Here is a 20,380-nt window from a genome sequence, read left to right on the forward strand (position 1 = left end):
GACTCGTTTATCCGTGTTTACCTGTGACTCTTCCAGGGCTGCAGTTACTTTCAACTTTTTGACGTAGACACCATGTGATGCTTTTTTTTTGTTGTGATCGTCTCACCAGCAGATGGCGCTACCGGATCAGTCACAACACCAGGTGAAAAACACACTAAACAACGCTCAGAAATACTCAAACACACTGGCTTTATTGGAATGTCAGACACCAGACTCAAACAAGAACCCGTACAATGAGCTTGTAAAACATACAAATGCAGTAATCCTAATACTCTTAATATGCCGCTGCTTTTTATTTAATGCACAAAAGGTAGTTTTAAGCTTTAACTGTTAGATCTGCATGCTTGTTACGATACAAAGCAAAGTGCTGAGCATGAGAATGAACACGGAGACATTTCTGCTCTTGCTTGGCCTCTGGTGGAAACGTTCAGCATGCTCTCAGTGGCAGCAGGGACCACTGTTTTCTCTGTACAGTTATGAGCCTCGGTCTGGCAGTTGGCAGCATATACTGAGGTTGATATGAGTTAGAGAGGAAGGTAGGAATGGGAAGTGGATGAAGCACAATGAAGGAGGGGCTGGGGTGTATAACTGATTGCAGGTGAGGCATGCATACCATATGAGTTCATTAAGCTGGTGCAGGTGTGAGAGTGCTGTGGAGGTAATAGAAAAGGAGGAAGGGGGAGGTCTTCACAGGTGGAGCTGCTGAACATCAAAGTGTAAACCGTAAAAATCAGTAGGTGTTAGAAGACTCTATGGCTTGGCAGATCTGGGCGAACACCTCATGCGGCAACTGTTCGGCATCAATCTGCAGATACAGACAAACAGAAGCCTTTCAGGAACTATCAGCGCTTCTACAGAAAGCTTAGGACAGCGGCTAGCTGCTGATCTCAGTACCAGTGGCCTCAATACTCATCGTGGCATTTAAGTACTCACACACACGCATGCATACACCTTCCTGATGTGGCATTTGAAATGTGCAGACAGCTCGTTTATAAAGGAGCGGTTCATCTCCAAACAGAAGGTCTGCGATTTTTGACTTGCCCTCATGTTAGAGGGAACATCAGTGAGGTGTGTGAAGCCCATAGTGAGTCAGATGTTGCCTTTAAGGTCAGCACTGACCTTTAAAGCAACAATAATGTTCCCAATTATCCAACTGTGGTGTGGAGATGATAGAAAGCTGCTTACAGGTTGCAGATTGCAGGAGAAGGTTGGACACTTCGGCTGTTGCAATCATTCCCTTTACTCTTCAAATTAAATAAATGTTTGTGTTGCTTAGAGTTGAAAGTTTGAAGTTGGGGAGAAGTCCTACTGGGTGAAGGTAGCAGATAATTTAAAGGTGAATTAATCATTTCTACAAGGAGGAGAAGCGTCAAAACAGTGTCGTTTTTACTATTAACCAGCATGTGGCAACTCCTCTGATTATACAAAAACTCTGATGTTTTGTAAAGGAAAATACCTCTTCATTCATTATCCAGAAAGATTTTTCGCACAAAATTCATGTTCTGAAGCTCAAGTTTAACAAGATACATTCCCATAAACCTGCTACCTTAAGTCTCTGAGATTTATAACCAGTCCTCTGGTAAAATTGCTCCAGTTCCTTTCAAGACAAATGGCTTCTGTTAAAGGGGGATCCTCAATTGAATTGATCTTTAGGGGTGCCTTCATTCTGCGCCCCATTTGCACAATAAAGACTCTTTTAAAGATTAGGTCATTAGCAGATGTGTTGGACCAGGGACACAACTAAAAGTTGCAGGACACCGGAACTTGAGGATTGGAGTTTTGCACCCCTGCTTGCTGCCCTGTTGGGTCTCTAGATGGAACTGTTTTGGGCATCCACACAGAAGAAGCTGCTTTCAGGAGGGCTTTTTAAGTGGGAGACCAGGTGAGCTACCATCCTATTGTTCTCTCTACACAACTAACTTTAACGTTCACCTTGATGGCTGTCTTACTCTGTTCCCACCAGCTCGTAACACTAAGACAGAAATAAATTGCATGCCAATTGGTAAACATGAAGAACTGTGCAGATTCAGTCTAATTCAAACCCTTTGCAGCGTCACTTGTAACGTCAGGACACTACAGATGTTTGCTGAATTGAGAATTTGAGTAAATCTGAATTAAAATTTGAACTAGAGCAGGTTTTTAACCCTGTATAGGTCTATTTTACCTTAAATGATAGTCCAACAGTGTCATAAAATAAGTCTATTAAAAGAGCAAGATTTATTTTTTTATTAAATAAAAATCTTTAGAAATATTATTCAAAAACTAATGAACCATGATGTTCACTGGGGGGGGGGAAATACCAGTATTCGCATTTTATTGGAATTTATACTCTAATGCAAAATGCAGAATTAACCCATGGTGTTGAATCAAAACATGCTCTAAGTGGATCAGTAGGGAATTGAACCCGCAACCTGTCTTACCGTGTGCAGCAGCGTTTTACGTTCATAGTGAGCTATGATGGCCTGGACATTGCTGCAGAAGCTCCGAGCTCTCTTCTGCAGGGCATTCTCCCTGTCTGAGGAGGAGGAACATCTCCCACGGCTCTGAAGCCTGCTGTACATGGTCTCTGGAGAACAGCTCAGCAGGACCACAGCACTCGGTTCCCCCATCTGATCCCACAGCAGAGGACAGAGAAGAGAATATCTCAGTGGATCTGTATGCTCTCCTTCAGCTTGTTTCACATAACAAATCCTCTCTGTGAACATCTAATTTCTTTCCGTTTGTCTTATCCCTCCTTGCTAATATCACCTTTAACTCCTATTTATTGCCTTGACTGTGCTGCATGACTGACTCATTCAATTTCCTCCTCTTCAGATGGACACATGACTTGTGTCTGACTTCCCATCTTTTATTCATGTTTCTGACCACATGTCAGGTCAGTGTCTGTGCGCTGCCTTGCCTTCGCCTCGTACTCCTCCGCCTGTCTCAGGTCTCTGGGGAAGCCGCTGACCACCAGACCCCTTCCCTGTTGGACCGACGACGCCACGGCGTCAATCAGCAGCTCCAGCAGCGTCTCCTAGAGATTAAGCACGAATAATTCATCGTGTTACAAGTTTATTACAGCTTGAGCAATGACTGAAAAGAATAAATTATCGTTAGAAAACTGCAAGGGGTTCACATCCATATGATTATTCCCATTGTCTATTTGTTGGAATACTTTTATCATGATTACTGTCTGTCTGTCTGTCCGGCCCTTAGGTCAGTGTTTCCTAACCCCAGTCCTCAGTCCCCACTCTCCTTCATGTTTCAGATGTGCTCCTACTCCAGCATACCTGATTTAAACCACTGCATGACCTCCTGTGTGAGCCCTGAAGTGTTACAGAAGCCCGGTTATTACCCTTTTATTTAGGTCAGGTGTGTGCCTGCAGGGAAACACCCAGAACATGGCAGTACAGTGAGTCTGAGGTAACAGGTCCAGTCTAGAAACCCAGGCATTTCTCTGCTGGGCAACACTCTCCTCCAGGGAAGAAAATACAGCCTCCAAAGGGAAGGATCCAGGAGGGATTCGGATCAGATGCCTTAACCACTTCAGTTGACTCCTGTCCATGCGGAGAACCAGCTGCTCTAATAGTTCCCCCAAATGCAGAGGTGTCCGACGTGAATAAAGGTACAAATTGGTCTCTTCAGCAAATGGACCTGATGCAGATGTACCAAGGATGACTTTTTTTTTTAAATGACAAATCTTTTATCAGCCGTGGGTTTTTGTTTTTGTTTTCATTGTGATTAGTAAGTAGGGCCACAAACATCCACTCATTTATTAAACATGGCTAAATACAGCAAGAACCCTTTACTTTGTTCAAATATTGCATGTTTAATTTATTGATGAGCAGGTAAAAAGAAATCACAATTTAATATATATATATATATATATATTTTTTTTTAATGGGGTAAAAGAAAAACATATGGCCGCTGTGTACGATTTTCGATTTTGGAACCACAGTGCAAAAAGGTTGGACACCACATCCCAAGATGAGGGAGCTCCTCAACTTATTTCTAATACTGACCTCAGCCACCGGACAGAGCAAACTGATTCCCCTTGTTTGTATAAGGGACATAGTTCTTTCCATCATGATCCATATCTCATGAATACTGGTGGAGGGTCAGTATGTAGGCAGAGTTTTAACTAAATCTAGAGCTTCGCTTTTTGGCATAGACTTCAACATCACCCACATTACTGCAGGCATCTACCGATTTCCTGTTCCGTTACTTGTGAATAATGACACAAGACACTGAAACCTCTGCCCTGGAGGCAAATTGTGTTGCTTTCCCCCCCTATTGTGAGGCTATGCCACTGCAATATAAAATGTATTCATTTCCAGGCATTTTACACACAGTTACTACAGGTGGCCATAAATGTGGTGGGCTGTAGCTACTTTATAAATGTCCTGAATGAGATCTATTAAAGAAGGCAGCCTAATATATGCTATAAAAAAAAGCTGTGGTAGGTAACCTTTGTAAAAACTTATTTTTTTACACATATTTGTTAAAACTGTCACTATGTCCTGACAGTAGAATATTAAATGATCTGTGAAATAAAATCAAGCTCCTCTGGCACCTCCCAGTGGTCCTACTGCCTTTTGCAGAAATATACCGCTCCCGGTCAGAAACAACCAATCAGGCAGGAGGAATGTCTTAGCGGTGTCAGTCACATTTGTGTACACTGTGCTCAAACCTCTTCCCCTCACAGAGCGTTTCGTCGTTCAAGCTAAAGGTTGCTGGTGTGCTGCGGCTGTGCTAATGGGGGAGAAACAACCTAACGTTACAGTAAAACTGCCAGTTTCTCGTGTGGCACCTGCTTAGAAAGCAAAGACAGATAAATAGAAGAAGACTGATGACTAAAAGCAAGCTGCGTGTTCACAGCAGGCTCCTCTATGGGTAAGGAGTTGTGGAGGAAGGGCTGTAGCACAGCAGAAAAAAAGGGGACCTGAAAGGTGTGGTTGTTCACATTTTCAGACCAAGTCCACGATTTCTCAGAACTCTCTACTGCAGCTTTGACAGGAAGTTGATGCAATTTTAAAAGTTCTCCAGCCTTCAGTTTCAGTTTAGTTCCTTCCAGTCCAAATGGATGGATTGAAGGTGGATCTGTATTATTGTATTTTTCCCTTCTATAGATGATTGTGTTAATGAGAGAAAAGCTGTGCAGTTTGTACTTTGCTTGATGCTTCTTAGATGTGGCCCAACTATGTTTTTCTCTCAAAATGTCAGAACTGTTGATGACCTTGTCATTAAATTAAAGTTTAGTGTATAAAAGATGTCTGGCTGATCTTCTGTTCATCTGGTCTGGTGAACTTGGCCTACAGGAGAAAGATTGGACAGGTAGGAAGAGGAAGGTAACTGGTAGTTGTGATTTGTTACAAATTCACCTCGTCAGCAGCTGAAAATGTGTTGCAGTTTAAGGATCTGTGTCCAAGTCCACAATCAAAAATGCATCAAATCATGAGCAGCACATGTAACAGGTCAACCCTTCTGGTACTGTAATTAATTTTTCCCTCCCTGGAGAGCCACACGTGACAGCATTTTATCTCACTGTGACATAAAAACTCCCTATCTTGTGCAGAGAGGGATTTCTGTGACCTATTCTGCTTTAAAACCTTAAGAGGTGCACTTCGGTAATCCCACTGTGGGATTATTAATCCTCCTTTTAAATTTCGGTCTTCCTCTGTCTCTCCCTCTCTATGGTCTCACTCTATATGATATATAGCATAGTGCAGTTCTCATGTTGGGAAAACACAAAGGACACAGCCTTAATGTGCAGTAAGAGGCTTAAACTTGAGCCGAGCTTGAAAGCGTTCGGGATTTCCCACCAAGTCGATAAAAGTCTAAGCAAATCTGGGCGTGGGAGTTTTTATACAGCCTGTAAATCGGTTTAGAGCAGCACTTGTTCATGTTGTGCTCAAGCCTCAATAATGTTTGTTCCTAAAACTTCCACAGAGATCATGGAATAAAAACTAAAGAGCTCTTTTGTTGCATATACAGTTATAACAATGAATATTTGTATGGGTTTCGCTCTGATATTTGGTATTGAGGCTCATCTCATTCTAATATGACGAGCTGCGGTTTTCCTTCCACTCTTAAACATTTTATTTTTAAAACTGTTCATTTAAGTGCTTTGTATTTCACCCTTTTTTTATTCTGCTGAACAACATTTAATAAGTGATTTTATTTGTGGTTTCATTACAGCTGATCTCAAATTAGAAAATCATGAGGAAAGTTCATTCATTTCAGTAATTCAGCACCAAAAGTAAACCTCATTTTGTATGAATTTCTTGCAGACACTGATGCTTTTCCAGTATTTTGGGCCAAAGTTTTTTCTGCTATTTCTGATTATGGCTGACAGCTAATGAAAATCACATATTCAGATCACTTAAAACCCAAAGAGAAATAATTTCTTTAAAGTTATTTTTTTGCAGCACTAGTGGCCTTTATTTTTTTTAAAATATTTTCTACAGTAAGCAGACAGGAAGCAGGTTTGAGAGAGGGGGAAGACATGCAGCAGAGGTCTCTGGGGTCAGGATTTGAACCCGGGACAGCTGCGTCAAGAACTGAAGCCTCCAAATATGGTTCGCGTGCTCAACCGCTATGCCACGCACTGACCCCATGAGAAATGATTTCTAACAAGGAAATGCCAACCAGCTGAAAAGTGTGTCCATGTACTGGATAGTATGTACACTTGGTACTTGGTCGTATTTCATAACTTGGAGGAGATCAGCCTATACATCTGCTGAAGTGTTCAGGAAGCTCAAGTTGCTTTGATTGCAGCCTTCAGCTTGCCTCTGCCTCTGGTGTCTCATCTTACTCTTGATGATACTTCGGAGATTTTCTAGGGTGTTGGTCAGTTTGCTGGGCAATCTGGCTCAGTCATATCATGGTCATTACAGCAGGTATTAGTACCTTTGACAGTGTGGGCAGGTACAAAGTCCTGCTGGAAAATTAAATCAGCATCTCCATGAAGCTTGTCATCAGAAGAATACACAGAGTGCTCTATATGTACAGCGCCTTGAGTGCCTCGTTGCTGAAAAGCGCTAGATAAATAAACTTGACTTGACTATAATTTTCTGGAAGACAGCTGCGTTGACTGAACCCAGTGGACCAGCAGATGACGTGGCAACCCGAATTCTTACTGACTGTTTAAAATTCACACTGGATTTCAAGCAACGTGGATTCTGTCTCTCTCCACTCTTCCTACAGACTCTAGGATCTTAATGTCCAAATGAAATGCAAACTATACTTTTATCTGAGAAGATGACTTTGGACCACTGAGCAACAGTCCAGTTCTTTTTCTTCTCAATCCAGGTAAGATGCTTGTGATGGCTCTTGTTGAGGAGAGCTTAACACGAGGAATATGAAAGTTGCAGCACATATCTTGGATCCATCTATGTGTGGTAGCTTTTAAAGAACTTTTTCCTTCCACTCAACTTTCCTATTAATATGCTGGAATGCAAGACTCTCGGAACAGACAACTTCTTTAGTAATGTCGTTTTGTGACTCACCTTTTTTTAATGTGGAGGATGTCGGTGACTGTCTGCTGGATAACTGCCGAGTCAGCAGACTTGCCTATGGTTGTGTGAGCCATTACAGCAGATTTCAGTATTGAGACGTTTTTATGTGGTTCTATTTTTTTTTTCAGAAGCTGAGTTTTAGGTTTCATCAGCTATAAGTCACAACTTGAACAACAACTTGAACAGATGAACAATGAACAGATATTGAAATATATCTGTTTAATGAATCTATACAATTCATTTAACTTTTTGAAATTCACTTTTCTATCATATTCGAATTTGAGATGCACCCGCAGATATTTTTGACAACAAAGCCATTTTTTTTTTTTTACCTTGAGAAGATGGAAACGTGGGAGCACAAACCCCGGACTTTACTTGCCGCCCTGCCGTGTCTGAGAACTCCACTGAGCAGGAGGAGTGTGAAGACAGAGTGGGTACGACCTTGATAGAGAGGTGTACCAGGCTAGGCATTGAAATAAGACCAGGAGAGGCAGTTTTGATTTGAACTGTTGTTGTGATCAGACCAAAGTAGCTCTCACTGTGAGGGAAATTGTCATCCGTAGGCCACGAATGCAAAACAAATCCATCAGAGGGAGGCAGGGAACATCACAAGTGCACGAATCAATAGGTTTCTACTCTCCGAGGATAAAAGGACACTCTGGAAGCCAAGATGAAGAAAAGCAGCTAGGGCTCTTTTTTCCCTTAAAGAAACAAACTAAATAAATATGAACTGGGTTCAGATGAGATCTTGTGGCTGAAAGACTTGAATTCAGAGAACAGACAGGATGAGTGCTGAAATAAAATAAATCCTGATGCACTTATATTCACATTTAGACTGGCAGTAAAATTTAACAGGTTTATAGTGGACAGGTCTTAATTATTGTCCTTTTTAAAGGTTTTCTAAATCAGTGCAGCGGGTCAAACAATAAACTAAGCCAATGACGTTAATCAACATCCAATCAATTCCCTGTGATGAAAAATTGTAGACCTTCTAGGCTTTTTAAAAAAATGCTCAAAATAGCCCTGATTCTCTCTTACCTTTTCCTCCGTCATCCTAATTGAATCAAGAGGTTGTTTTCCTTCATAACAGCAATTTTTTAACTGTAAAAAAAAAGATTGCCAGAAATTGATTTATTGATTTTTAGTTTTATTGTTTGGGGGGGAGGTTTTCGCCCTGGAAACCCTTCTAAATTGAGCCATACTTGTTCAGCTTTTGCTAATTGTACTGTGATAAACGTCAACATTTAACATACTGAAGCCAGTAAAGTCTGAGATAGTTTTTTCTTTTAAAATTCGCACAGTTTGACCATGGGATAAATTTACTTGGATGTTCACTGATGAGAGGACAACTACTGACGGATCTATCTTACTGTTAAATGATGAAGTTCACATTGTTTAGAAATTTCTTTATAAATAGAAATGGACAAAGAAATCAGCTTGTGGCCAATTCTTAGCTCAACTGGTTTGACAAGTAAAATAAAAAAAATATATTTTTCCATTTAGTGAATGTAGCATACATAGAAGCTACCAGGTCACACTAACCACAACCCTCTTCGGTAAGGAAGTTGTTACTGTGGGAAGGGCAGTCAAAGCTCTGATCAGTGCATCCCTGTGCAGGAAGACGTGCTTCTTTAAGATTATTTCTGGTGTTTTTTTCTTCTCCAACTCCTTGTTGCCAGTTTCTCTTGTAAATCTTATGGAGGCAGCAAGCATAGCACCAACACTTGAGGACTGGAACTGTCTACCTCTGAGTATTCCTCAAACACAGCTGTGAATTATGAAGTTAGCCCCCCCAAAGTGAAGTGTTTCTATACTGATGGTGCAAGGGTATTTATATGCACAGTAAAAATCTATGATCACTATAAAAAAGCTGCATTTTTGCAGATGAAGCATTTATTCGTGTTTATAGAGGGAAATGCATCCTTCCATCCACTGTCTATACCCGCTTATCCATGCTGGGTCGCAGGTACCTGCAGTGGTCATTGGACAAGAGGTGGGGTACAACCTGGAAAGGTCCTCAGTCCATCACAGGACAACATGGACACACACACATGAGGACCAACAGCCACACACACACATAAGGGCAACCTGGAGAAACCAATTAACAGTTTTAATATTATGGGAGGAAGCCGGAGTTCCCAGAGATAACCCACACTTGCATGTGGAGAAGATGCAGGAAATACATAGAAAGGTCAGGATTCGAACCCTGGACCTTCTTACTGTAAGGCTACAGTGCAAACGATTGTTCCACCGTGCAGCCCATATCTTTGAAAGTTTATTGAAGAGTTTGAGGCTTGAGTTCAATTTCAGCAATTTTCTTTGTCTTTTGCATAAATTATATCTGAGTAAACAGAACATTTATTGGGGACTATTTTCAGTGGTGGATTGATATGTATTCACAGCTCAGATGTGGTGTTCTGACAGCTGGGTGGTACATGTGGGATTCGCTGCGTGAGATTGCATCTAATTTACATCTAATTTAAGGTGTTTTACATGTGACTCTTTCAGGTTTAAAACATGAATCCACACATGTAGAGCTTCGAACTGCAGGTTTCAATGATGAGCAGATTGTGTTTTCATGTGACTGGCAGGACTCAAATCTCTACTCAGTTTCTATTGTTAAAATAAAAAGCCTGGATGCTAAAAACGAGGCCCGTGTCACATAGGTAATCTTATTCTGGGGAACCGAAATTTTAATTCTGCTCCTTCAATATCTTAGAGGAACAAACAGAGGAGTAAATATGATTAAACCAGAGAAGCAGTTACTGGTTGTTAGATTAGCAGATACCTAATCAGGTTATACCATTTCAGAGTTTTCAAACAGTTCTGTCATAAATGTTCTCTGAGCATTGCGCGGTCTGACGATGAGGTACATTTACTGCGCAGCTCTGAAAAGGTTGAAAATTATCATACTTTTTCCACTATGATCATCAAACGCATTTCATTTTGTCTGGAAACTGCCTTTTTATGTCTAGAGAAAAGTCGATTGGCGTCAAAAATCTGACGATTTTCTGTTTGCCTGGCTAGAGCAGAAGCTGTTTGGTTTTTTCATTACAATTTCACCTACAGAGCAATCACACTAAACACAAAGTATACTGAAATAATGAAAGAACAAATGGCTTCTTCTAAAGAGAGAACTGAAGTTGTACCTGAACAGGAGAACATCAGACATGGTTCCTGCTGTTACCTGGGTCAACATTACGTAACGCTGGGCCAATGCTTTATCGCGAAGAATTGACTCCATTTTTTTAATTAAGAGTGGAGTTTGCAGCATCAGCAGTGGTAAAATTCACACCAGCAGAAATAAAAATCACTTTTATTTCTATATTGGTTGCCTGCTTGGTTTCCATAAACAAAAACAGGTTTATCTGTGTCTGCAGGCATTAAGATGTATTTCCAGGATCAAGTCAGTTCTGCTTTAATGCACATGTTTGGATCTTCTCAGTGTGTGGAAATGAGGACATTATATCTGGTTTACCCAGAGTGTCAGTGAATGTCTCCCATAAATACACCCAGATAACCAATGCCAGCTCTGTCTGGTACACTGTTTAGCTGATCATTCTCTGTGTTGGCCAGTTTAAGCTGTCTGGAGTGCATAATATTCCCACCTCAGTCCTCCCGCTTTCTTTTCCAAAATTAATCTTTGGCAGGAAAACATGTTATCTGATCCTTGGCAGCAAGGAGAAAACTCTTCCAATCCTGAAACGACAATCTTTTATCTGGTAGCTTTTCATTCTTTCATGTCTTGGTTTGTTGAATAAGTTCTCTGCTCATCGGGATTTTGTGTTTTAGTGCTTCTGCAACATGTTTAAGCCTTGATTTTTCTGTTTAGTCCACGAATCTATTGCTCTCATATCTGCTCCAGACATGCATCTTGCTGAGCTATTCATCAGTTGGCATTTTTCTTAAATCACGCCGTTTTTTTTTCTTTTTCTACAGTTTTGTTTCTTTGATTGGCTTTTATATAGCACGTGTTGAATCCAATTTGGTGCAAAAGATGGTTTCTATCTTTAATATGGATGAATGAAACTCTCCTGGAATTTAATCTTCCTCTGAACTGGTTTGACCTGGGCGTTCTGGTAAATCTCAACCTCACAAATGCAAGCCAACACCAAATCATATCTTGGGCCCATCAGACAGATACTTTGTCTTTTATCTGATCAAGCGTTTTACTGATATTTGTATTTTCTCTGAACAGAAGGCAGTGTGTTTTCAGGATGGATTTTTTTAAAGGTTTAAATGGTCAACACATTTGTCTATGTTGCTGTTCACCTATGCCTTCCAGACCCCTCAGGTCAGCAGCTGTAGGTGTTTAAATCTCCAGACGTACGACAAAAACTTAAAGATTGACTGATAAACAATAAACGATCAAAATTAGCCCAATGTTGGTCTGTTTTTATCCCTTCCAAAGCCAGTTTGTAATGTGCATTTTGGATTGTTTGAAAATTTATCCTGCCGTTGACTTCGTCCACTTTCTCCAGTTCACCAGTAACCCTGGCAGTGAAACTGACCCAACGGCAAGATGCTCCCACCACCATGCTTGACAGCTGGTAGTGTTCTTGGGTTTGAGGGCAGCATCAGTAAGAGGGCCACACAAGCACAATTGAAAACTGAATTTAACTTGTCTGTCAGTAGCATCTTGAACAAGTGTTATATTCCCTTTTTTTTGCATGTGCAGTCAGCATGGAGTTGGCATCCCTGTGTCTTGAGACAACGCCCCCTGCCTGCTGTTTAGTAGAGGGAGATCACTCTGTTTGCTGTCAATAATACTGAGCCCACTCAGTGGAAGTTATCCTGTGACTTATTTTCTTTTAGCTGGAGTGTCTGAGGGCTAGGAATTACATTTTGTTTTTTTCATTTTCACAATCATCTCTGCATTGAGGGTTCAGAGGAGCCATTTTCTACCAAGATTCTGTCTGTGGTAGAAAACTAACACTTCACCTCACCGTGAAGTCCGTATCCCTAACCCTGCCACAAAAACATGGTGGTGGCAAGATTTACTCACATCTGCAGTATGATCCTCAACCCCTTTTAGAACTTTGTTGGTCTGCTGAAATACCTGGTGAGTTCATTATTAATGGACAGGAATCTTTTCCCCAGTCCTTTCTGGAATAGCAACTTTTCTCCTTCGAGCTCACGATAAGAGGACTGTGGGTAATTAAAACATAGTCAGGTGGCAACAGATGGCCCTGCATCAAGGTTTCTGTTATGCATAGAAAGTCCAAATCCTACCCGTTGATGAAGTGCCTCGAGATAAAAGTCTTGTTGGTTACCGATCTTGTCTTCACCAAGCACATCCTGATTGGGTCTGAAGCCAGCACAGCAGAGGAAAGGGAAGCGCGTAACAGCGGCTGCAGATCATGAAGATTTGCGTCTCATAGGTGCAGTCGGAGAGCCGACAACCAGTACCAGACAAGAGACAGCAAGGACCCGGAGATGTCCCAAAACAGAAAGGCGATGATGAACTCCACAGAGAGCATGAAAATCCTTGGCAGAAAAATCTACGTAGGTGTTCAGCTTCACCAACATCCCACTACGCTTTTCTTGACATCTGCAACGCCTCCCTCAGGAATGACGGCCTGGTGTGTTGGATTAGTCACAATAAAGTTAACTTTGACTGTAAACGGCTATCCATCCTGGTTTTTTTACTCCAGTTTTGAAATGAGTCTTTTTGAACTGGGTCAATCTCCTGCTTCTATGATATATCGTCCTCCCAAATACAACAAAGACTTCTTAAGTGACTTTTCTGATCTTCTGGTTGACCTTACACCGAGATGTGACCAAGTTTTAATCATCTGGGATTTTAACATTCATGTTTATTGGGATGAGAAGCCTTTGGTGAAGGACTTCTTGGATTTATCGGACTCTTTTGGTTTAACTTGATCTGTAAATGGTCCCACTCGGGAACGTGAGCATTCACTAGACCTGGTTTTTATCACAAGGTATTTCTGTTCTTAATCTGGAAATCAGTGATGCTGTGTTTTCAGATCACATGCTTGTCTTATTTGAGTTTGTTCCTCTCTGTTGACCCTCTAAAGCATGTGCTCCTGCTCAGGTCAGCCAGGCTTTTAATCACTCAGATTTTTAAGTCTGAAGGGATTCAGCAGCCCATGGTGTTTTCCAGCAATGATGAGCTAACCCTTCAGTTTCACTCTGCTTGTTTAAATATTATGGACCACGTGGCTCCAGTAAAAACCAGGCACTCAAAGCCCAGATCAGAGAAAACTGTGAACACTCAGGCACTTATTTATCCACCAGCTCATGTCTTATCTATTGGGTCTTCATGTTTAGCTGTGTTTGACAAACTTTGAGCCTATTTCATTGTCTTTCTGGAGCAGCTAATGTCCAGCATGGTGGTGTCCAACTTTAGGCCTATTTCTAGGCTCCCATTTTGTCCAAAGTATTGGAAAAAATAGTTGCGTCCCAGTCAAAATATTTCCTGGAGGATCACCCTATTTTGGAGGTGTTCCAAATTTAAATCTCACCACGGCACTCTGTCTGCTCTGTTGAGGCTTTATAATGATATCTTTGTAGTCATGGATTCTGGTGATTCTGCGCTTCTTGTTCTATTAGATCTTGCATTTGACACCATTGACCATGTGATCCTCATTTCTAGGCTAGAGCAGTGGGTGGGCATCACAGGGTCAGCCCTCAAATGGTTTAACTCCTACCTCTCCAAGAGAGAATTTTGTGTCAACATAAAGGATTTTGTTTCCTCATCGACGGCTCTTCGGTGGGGTATACCACAAGGCTCCATTCTGGGACCTCATCGTTTTCTTTGTACCTGCTGCCACCAGGTGCTGTTTGTTTTTGTACACATGGCATCAATTTTCATTTCTATGCCGATGATTGTTAAATTTCCTTTCCTCTGAAGCACACTGGTGCAGGCCCTCTCTAACCTCTCCTTGATTGCCTGTTCGACATCAGGAACTAAAGGGTTTAAATTTCTTCATTTTAATGAGAAGAAGAAAGAAGCCATGCTGTTTCCATCCAGTGGAACAAACAGGAACTCCTGCATCACCTTTTCCTCTCTGGCTTCGTTTGAGAAACAGATTGTCACTAATCTCACTAGTGAAAATGGAGCTTTCCATGAAATTAAATAGTCTTGTAAACCTAATTGTTAAATCCTGCTTTTTCCAATGGAAACGACTGCCTACTGTCTACTAGAAACCTTAAGACAGTAACACATGCCTTGACATCCAGGCATGGCTATTGTAATGTGCTTCTTTATGGAACCAGTCAGACCTCCACTACACGTTTGCAACTGGTTCAAAATGCCGCAGCCCGATGTTTAACTAGTAAAGGTGAAAGTCAGTTTTGGCATCCCTTACTTGGCTTCCGGTTTACTTTCGGTTCACTTCATTTTAAAATCCTTTTGTATGTTTTTAAACGTCTTAACAGTTCTGCCCGGTCTTATCTCTCTGATCCATTGCAACCATATATCCCACAGCATGCTCCGAGGTCAGCAGATCAGATCCCTTTATTGATTCCACACACACAATACAGGTTTAGAGGTGACAGAGCCTGCTCTGTTGCAGGTTCAAAACTGTGGAACGATTTACTACTTACACGGTCAGGCAGGCTCCCTCTCTCACTGTTTTTAAGTCTTGTTTAAAAAGATGCTTATATTCTCTAGCCTTTGACCTAGTGTGAGTTGTTCTTAACCTCGTTGTGCTTTTATATTTCTAGTTATTGTGATTATTTATCTTTTTACCCCTTCTGTTTCATGTGTTTTATTCTGTCTTCTGCTTGTTCACTTTAATGTGCTTTATAAATAAAGTGGTATGGTATTTTGCTAAGACTAAAGTGTCAGTCTCAAGGTGTGACTAAAAGACCTGCATGCTGTAATATCAGTGAAAGCAGGTTCTACAGATGGACTCTGGGTAGGCTGAATACAAATGAATGCCACAATTTTCAGATTCTGTTTGTGAAAGATTTTAAATTTCCTTCTACTTCAGTTATGTGCTTATTTATGTTCGATCACATTAAATCCTAATGCATGAACATTCCAAGGAGTAGATGCTTCAAAGTAGAAGATAAGGTACCAAATCTAACCTCTGGCAATTTCTCTCCTCTCTCCAGAACATCCAACAAGTGGCGCCCTCTTTCGCTGTGGCATTGCAGCTCGCTACACAACAGTTCGCCCAGGGTGACGCGGCGCAGACCGAACCTCTCCTCCATCCGTTCGCACTGCAGAGCCTTACCCGAGCCCGGCCCACCTGAGGGACACAGACGGAGATCTGTCAATATCCTGTGCAGCTGCGAGGAAAAGACCTCGTACAGTGGAGGCAGAATGAAGTGGAGGAAATTGAAAGGTGAGAGAAGAGCATGGAGGAGGCAGATGAGAGGAAATGGATGATGAGTGTGTGGGCATTTTTTTTTTTTTAAGTGAAAATATGTGGGAAAACAAACAGAAATCAAGATAATGGTAGAAATCAAAGATAATTATCAGTTTTCTCTAACAAAACATACCTACTCTGCATTTTTACAGCAAAAACTGACAGTTAAACACCAAAATTATTTACTCTGAAATCTTTTTATAACAATAACAATAATATTAAATTTTATTTAAAAGCACCTATCAAGTCACTCAGGGACATATTACAATAATAGAAAACAGAGTAAGATTTCTTAAAGAAATGAGTTTTGAGTCAAATTTGTTTTTTGTATAATCTTGTAAAAAGTCTTATTATGCAATTACATCTTTACTGCTAATCATTCTCTGATCTGCTGAATTCTCCATTATCATCTAAAACCGATTGATTTACAGCAGGGAATCCAGATAGAAAAGACTGAAGCCTGCAAGTCTGTTTGAGCTTCAGCAGATGGTTTCACCATGCTAATAGTTTCTCTCAGATTTGAGAAGCTCAAACATCCCAGAATGTGTGTGAACAGCATCGGCCATGATGGCACACAAAGTGACAGAGAGAATAAATAAGAGGGATGAAGAAGAGCGATGTCACACAAGGCATGGAAGGTAGACGCCACTATATGCGGTAAAAAGGAAAAATGAACGATCTAATTGAATTTCCTGATTCTGCCCTGTTAATAATCTAGTCCTTCACATTTCAGCGGGTAATATTTGAGTCTAAATGATGAATGGACTGCAGCAGAGATGGGCTTATTGCTTCTACTAATTGGGATGCCTCAGTTATTCACATAAGCGTTGATGATCATTCGAAGCGAAGCTCTCATGGTGCGCGCACACACACACACACACACACACACACACACACACACACACACACACATACATGTATAAGTGAGAGATTTAATTTAGGAATGTGAGAGTTTTTGCAAAAATGCAAGAAGGTCCTGTGTTCGAATCCCAGCTTGGGGTCTTTGTGTGGGTCCTCATCGGGTACTCTGGTCTCTGTGTTGCCCTGTCGTGAACTGCTGACCTGTCCAGGGTGAATGAACACTGGAGATAGGCATCAGCCCCCACGCTGCCTCCATGCAAGCATAAGCAGGTATAGATGATGGATGGAAGCTGTAATCTGCAGAGAACCAAGCTTTGCTTCTTTGGTTTCTGATGCTTTCAGGTGTTTTCAGCCAATTTCAACAATTGAACAAATAGTTTGATTCTGATGGGAGCCTTTGTTTTAAGATTATGACCCTTCAATATTTTTTTTTGTTAAACTGGTAGAGTTAAGATCCACCCATGATCTAATAATGTGGATATATTGCTCAATCAAAACAAGTAATCAAAAGAAGTAAAATTACCATCAGTTTGACATTTAAGAGAATTGCTAAATTTAAATCTGCAGTGGGATGTTATGATTGTTGGGAGGTGAGAGGAATCTGCAACAATCACAGAAAAGAGTACAATCTTCTTCAGTTGTAGAGTTTTACCAGGAGAAAATAGAAAGTATCTTGTTTTAATTACATTTAAACTAAATTCAACAATGCAAAGATTTAAAACAGATTCCACCATGCCATTATTTAACCTAAAATTAAGGCAAAATAGGGAAATTCTGCAGAAAACTATAGTACACCCCATGATTCATTCTGCAGAATACTCTAATAAACAGAGGGGAACTGCAAGGTGCTCAGGTTCTGCGTGCTCCAAATTAAGCCCAAACCATCACCCCTCCACCACCATGCTTTGTATAGGGCGTTTGTGCCCATAAGGTGCGCTTGGTTTTCTCCTAACATGCAGCTGGGAGTTATGGTCAAACATCTCTAAGCTCTTTTCATGATTGTCACATGCTTACTGAGGGACGTAGAGTCTGAGATGGAGATCTTAGGTTTTCTGCAGTTTCTTTGAGCATTGCATATTCTGACCTTGGTATAGTTTTTTGGGAAGACTGTCAGCTGTCCTAAATGTTTTTCTGTTTAAATTACTTTTGTGATTGTAGAATGGTAGACTTCAAACTGAAAATACTGGCTGCTACTTTCTTTTTTAAGTTGTGTGGAAGCCGCAACAGTGTACTTAGTTTTTTTGTATAAAAATGTATCTTAATCTTTGACCAAATCCTTTTAATTATGTCCTCATAGCAGAGGGTGTACTTTCTTTTTGCCATGACATGTAAACCTTTGCGAACTGTGGTGAAGAACATATATTTAGCCTTGATGAATCTATCACTTCTGGTCCTTAAATGCACCATAGAAAAGCAGCTAATTTGCTGCTGCTGAGACAAATCTTCAGTGTGGAAGTTTTGACCGGGTGAAGCAGAGTTGAAATTAGTGTTTGGTTATATCCACAAGGGGTTTGCAAGGGGAAGCCAAAATGGTATAGTCCAACAAATGAAAAACTGTACCAGAGGTATGTCTGCTGATTATCTTACTGCTCAGGAACAAATGCGTTGAGTCTTTTTGCTGTATTTCTAAACTGCCACTTAAACAGTTGACATATTAAAATCCCTCTGATCACTGGACAACTTTAGTAAACAATTAGTTTACTAAAACAATTGTTGTTTCCTCTCAGCTATCATGTTGCACAATGCGGCAGTATATTTAAAAGACATGCTTGTGGAAATCAGTTGTTAAATTATCTGATTCATTTTTGTTCCTTTCTTTTGAGGTGTGGAAAACAGAGGAAAGCTTAATGGTTCATTTAAATAGATAAGTCATTATTTTCCTTTTTTATTTTAGATAACAGACTATAATCTGGACGGTTTGGAGAAAACTCAAAAGGTTTGCTATCAACAGTTATATCTTTAATTTACCCAAACTTTGTTGAGCTTATTTAATGCAATGTAAGCAATTTTTGCTTGAAGAAATATTGGAATCAGACCCTGTCAGTCACTGCAAATTTAGTTTCATAGAACCTTTGACTTGACAACATAATTTAAAACTTGCTCAAACTGTAAAATGTCACCAAATAAACATTTTTCCTTCAGTACAGGTTTTTTTATGCTGTAGTTTGTGGTTTTAATAATTTTCAATAAGTCTACAAAAGAAGGATCAGAAACATTTTAAATTCTTACATACGTAAGGTGGCTGATTTCCTACCTGTGGAAACAATATGTGGCTAAAAAATTAATCCAATAATCCTTTAATTCCTAATGAGATCTAAGTACTTTTGAGGAAAATAGGCATAACAGCAGAGCGGATTCTGCTTGCAAATTGCATTTTTTCACATAATCAAGAAATATATACATATTTCCAGCTTGAAATGCCTTGTTCACCGGCAGCAGGGTTTTCACCATTTAAACATAAGGCAATTACAGGAATAAAAGGGTTATTTTCTTTGCAGATTAAAAACTGCAATGAGAGCAATGGAAGCAAGAGTTGAAGAGAGGATAAGAGACAGAAGAGAAGAGAAATTTACATAGTAACCATAAAATTTTACATAATTATATGCCCATAATGGCATAATCTGTCCTTTTCTATAAGCGTGTGAGCAAAATGGGAAAATACTTTACACACAACTTTTATTGGAAAGTATTTTTTTTTTTTTTATAATTTTTTTGTCACTGGTGGCCTTTATTGACAGATATTAGAAAGGACATGGGCAGAGAGAGAATTGGGGGAGACATGCAGCAAAAGTCTCAAGATTGGGAATTGAACCCAGGTTGGACTAAAGCCTCTGTAAATGGGGCGCCCGGCCTGCTCTACCGCTACACCACTCTATCCCGCAAAAAAGTAGCTTTTATTGCAGGAAACAACATTCAGTTGGCATTAATTCCATTTATGACTGATTAAAACAGTTTTTTCATTTTCTAAATTGCATCTCAGAGTAGAGCCTAACAGATCGGTTTTATGTGGACCTAAAAAGTAATTCTGATTGGCCAAGGAGCCTGGTTTATTGATTAGTTAATTAAGTAACCTTTTGACAAAGATGAATCTTGCCTAGTCATGAGTATTACACCATGACATGGACTTTTTTATCTGCATTTCCTTCATCCCATGTGAAAGTTCTTGGTTCCAACAATGCAGGGGTATGTGTGCTTACTGAAGCTGCAAGTGGGACATTAACAAACTTTCACCATCAGAAAAAAGGACAAAGCAGGAAATGGATAAAAACTAAAGTAGTACATGCAGATTTTTATGTACTTTCACTTCTGTTTTTAAGACAAAATCAAAGAAAAGAAGGAACCATGGCAATGATAAATTTAACCAGAATGCACTTCCCATTTCATGTAATTACATGTTCTGATTGTTGTGAACATGTACAAAACTTTAGGAATGAGACTGTGGTGGTCCACAGTCATGGGGCATCATGTCTGGGCACTGGGTGCATTGTGCAGAAGCCTGGTATCTACAAGGGATGCTTATTCATACAATGTGGGCCACATGTATCTGCATGGCCCGGTCATCATTTTGAAGTTGGAGTGGCAACCCTAGGCCCATGCCAAGGCTACAATATAATCAGTCGAACAGGGCCGGCAGCTCTTCCAGTGATTTATTGTAACACTCACTGCCGCTTTTATACATTC

At 40.4% G+C, this 20,380-nt stretch overlaps 1 protein-coding gene across 1 annotated transcript in view; it reads right to left on the bottom strand.

The window, feature by feature from the left end:
• Window positions 1-172: 172 nt before the first annotated feature.
• Window positions 173-20,380, bottom strand: part of ak5 (adenylate kinase 5) — a 113,789-nt gene continuing 93,581 nt past the window's right edge. Inside the window, exons 11-14 of the mRNA XM_047369412.1 lie at window positions 15,555-15,718; window positions 2,900-3,016; window positions 2,421-2,609; window positions 173-805 (exon numbers count right to left, since the gene is read on the bottom strand). Of these exons, the coding sequence (XP_047225368.1) occupies window positions 731-805; window positions 2,421-2,609; window positions 2,900-3,016; window positions 15,555-15,718 (545 nt within the window). The 3' untranslated portion in view covers window positions 173-730. The remainder of the gene's footprint in view (window positions 806-2,420; window positions 2,610-2,899; window positions 3,017-15,554; window positions 15,719-20,380) is intronic.

The sequence above is a fragment of the Girardinichthys multiradiatus genome, chromosome 6 (genome assembly GCF_021462225.1).
Source record: "Girardinichthys multiradiatus isolate DD_20200921_A chromosome 6, DD_fGirMul_XY1, whole genome shotgun sequence".
Lineage (NCBI taxonomy): Eukaryota > Metazoa > Chordata > Actinopteri > Cyprinodontiformes > Goodeidae > Girardinichthys > Girardinichthys multiradiatus.